The sequence below is a fragment of the Gekko japonicus genome, unplaced genomic scaffold (assembly GCF_001447785.1).
Source record: "Gekko japonicus isolate JY-2015 unplaced genomic scaffold, Gekko_japonicus_V1.1 scaffold1594, whole genome shotgun sequence".
NCBI lineage: Eukaryota > Metazoa > Chordata > Lepidosauria > Squamata > Gekkonidae > Gekko > Gekko japonicus.
The window spans coordinates 281956-284520 of NW_015167097.1; the positions used below are offsets into that span (position 1 = coordinate 281956).

Genomic DNA, 2565 nt, shown 5'->3' on the forward strand with positions numbered 1-2565 from the left:
GGGCTCCCCGGACAACCCATGCTAATAAAACCCCGGGGGGGGGGGAGAAGCCGGTTAGGATGGAGAGTCGCCGCCGGTCACACTGGGCAGCAGGCGGGCGGCGGGAGAACGCCGCGGCTTCCCTCCCTGCCCTCCCAAAAGGAGCCGATTCAGGGTCAGGGCCGACTGAACACGGACCTGACCCGAGGCTAGGCGACCGAGGCCTTGGAGGGGGGACCCTCCGGGCCGGCCGCAGTCACTCGCAAGTCCCACGGAGCGGGAGGGGGGCGGCCAAGCGCAACGGCTCTCGCGCCGTCCCTTCAGGACTCCGAGGGTCTGTTCTTGCAAGGCCAATAGAGTTTATTTAGGACAGGCATTTTATTTGGCGGGAGCTGAGAGGGGCGAAGGGCAGCCTCGCCTTCGGCCGGGTGTGGCTGTGGTTGCAACTGCGGGCTAATGCCGGTGGAGTGCCGCTGCAGAGGCTGATCAGCGATGGCCCCCGCCTCAGTCCGTTCGAGGTCGCTGCCGGGCTCCAGTTCCAAGGACTCGGCCTCGCTGCTCTCGCTCCCGCCTTCCGAGCGGCTCGGGCTGCTCTCTGGCTCGCCCTCCCCAGCAGGCGCAGCGCCCCCCGTGGCCTTCTCGGCCGGCTCCTTATCTTTGTCCTTCTGCGCCTGCGCCTCCTTCGAGTGCCTCCACTTCATCCGCCGGTTCTGGAACCAGACTTTCACCTGCGGGCAGACACAAAAGAGAGCCACGCCGGGCATCAAGATGGGGGCGGAGCTAAACTCAGGTCCGGCCAGCACGACTGGGGCTACACCGCCCCCCCCCCCACGCTAACATGAAACATACAAAAATGGAGGATTTGAACCCAGGTGTATTAGTCGGAAGGGTGCTAAGATTGCGTTTAGACTAAATCTCTCCAATATTTCAAATTTAAGATTAGCAGCCATGATTATATACGCAGCGTTTACGTACCTAGATTCTATAAGTGTTAAGAACAGTGCAAGTTTTAAATGTCACCCCTTACTGTCGTCATTTCATGCTTACAAGGGCATCGAACATATACCATTACTTATCTTGTAAACCGCCTCAGGAAGCAGACTGCTGAGAGGCGGTTGAGGAAAATGTCAACACTGAATGAGATCGGATATTCCGAACCTTGGAAGGTGTAACCGTTTTCCTCCTTCCCTTCCTTCCTTCCATGGAAAGAAAGCAGCAGCCCTGGGTTCCACGCACAGTAGGGAGGATGCATGTATCACTGCCGTGACTCAAGCCAATGCAGACATACACACTTCTACCACCACCACCACCACCACGGGCCTTCCGCACAGCCTGAACTCCAGCGATGGAGAGTGGGAAATCTACGGACGAGCCCAACGGTAAAATGTGCGAAATTTAAGTGGCCTGGCTTTTGGGGAAAGACTTTGGAATAAATGCCTGCAATTCCGATTGCCTCACAAAAAAAAAGAGCGGGACGTCATTTCAGAGACCGAGAGCAAGAAAGAATTTATGTGGAAAGGCTTTGCACCTTCCCACTCAGGGAGAGAAAAACTTTAGAACATATGTTCTTTAAATGCCCATACTATGAGGTGGCATGTAAAGAGATTATCACCCCACTGATAGGAAAAAACTCGCGTCTGTCAGAAAAAAACAAACTGGAATTTCTTTTAACTGACAAATATCCTAAGATTACTCATCAAGTAGCCAGGTTCTGTAAGGTGATACTCAGGTCACGGAAATTGTTTAGTGGCTAGATGTAAGTGTAACTTTTATACTAGATTTGAATGTGTTGTATTTGGAAGCGTTCTATTTTATATTTAAAATTTTTATATTAGTTTTTAATTTTCTGGAATGTATTGTCTGTAACACACACACACACACACACCTACCTACCTACCTACCTACCTGTAAGCATATCTGGTCTAAGGACTGTAATAGAAATAAACTAAACGAAGAACTTCCTCAGTAACTGTTGTGTAAATATTGGAACATCTGTGAACAATAGTGTTATCTTTGTTGTGAAGTCCTCCATGAACCAAGGTATTTGGGATTTGTAGAATACTCTGATGATCTGTAATTGATGTATAAGTTTCTTAAGCACATGTTTCTTCCTATAATTTTAGTTTTACATAATCAAAGTAAACTGAAAGAAGCTGTTAGTAAATGTTATGCTGGTTCTGAATACTAGATACTTATATGATTAAGTTCTGAGTACTGGGTTGTTTTTAAATTGCACATAGCACAAGGGCAGAATGGTCAAAGGTGAACAGCTTTTATTAAGGCAAGCCTACTATGCTACTAGTATTTTTTTGAAATTTGAACTTCATTCTGTTCTTAATTCTTTTTAATGTGTTTATCTGTTAAGACAAAAGCAGGTGGCTTGCAGAAAATGGAACAAAATCAGTGTCTCAGTGCTCCAGTTCTTAATAGCAGTGAGAAAGAGGAAAAAGGAAAAGCAGTGTTATGTGCACCTAGACATTTGAGAGGTCGGGCAGACCCTAATCTGAATGCAGTGAAAATTGAAAAATTATCGGATGATGAGGAAGTAGACATCACAGATGAAATGGATGAACAGCTTTCTTATGG

At 47.9% G+C, this 2565-nt stretch overlaps 1 protein-coding gene across 1 annotated transcript in view; it reads left to right on the top strand.

Annotated features, from left to right (window-relative positions):
• Positions 1 to 2565, top strand: part of MYSM1 (Myb-like, SWIRM and MPN domains 1) — a 35689-nt gene that overhangs the window by 7721 nt on the left and 25403 nt on the right. Inside the window, exon 7 of the mRNA XM_015412913.1 lies at positions 2345 to 2563. Coding sequence (XP_015268399.1) covers positions 2345 to 2563 — 219 coding nt within the window. The remainder of the gene's footprint in view (positions 1 to 2344; positions 2564 to 2565) is intronic.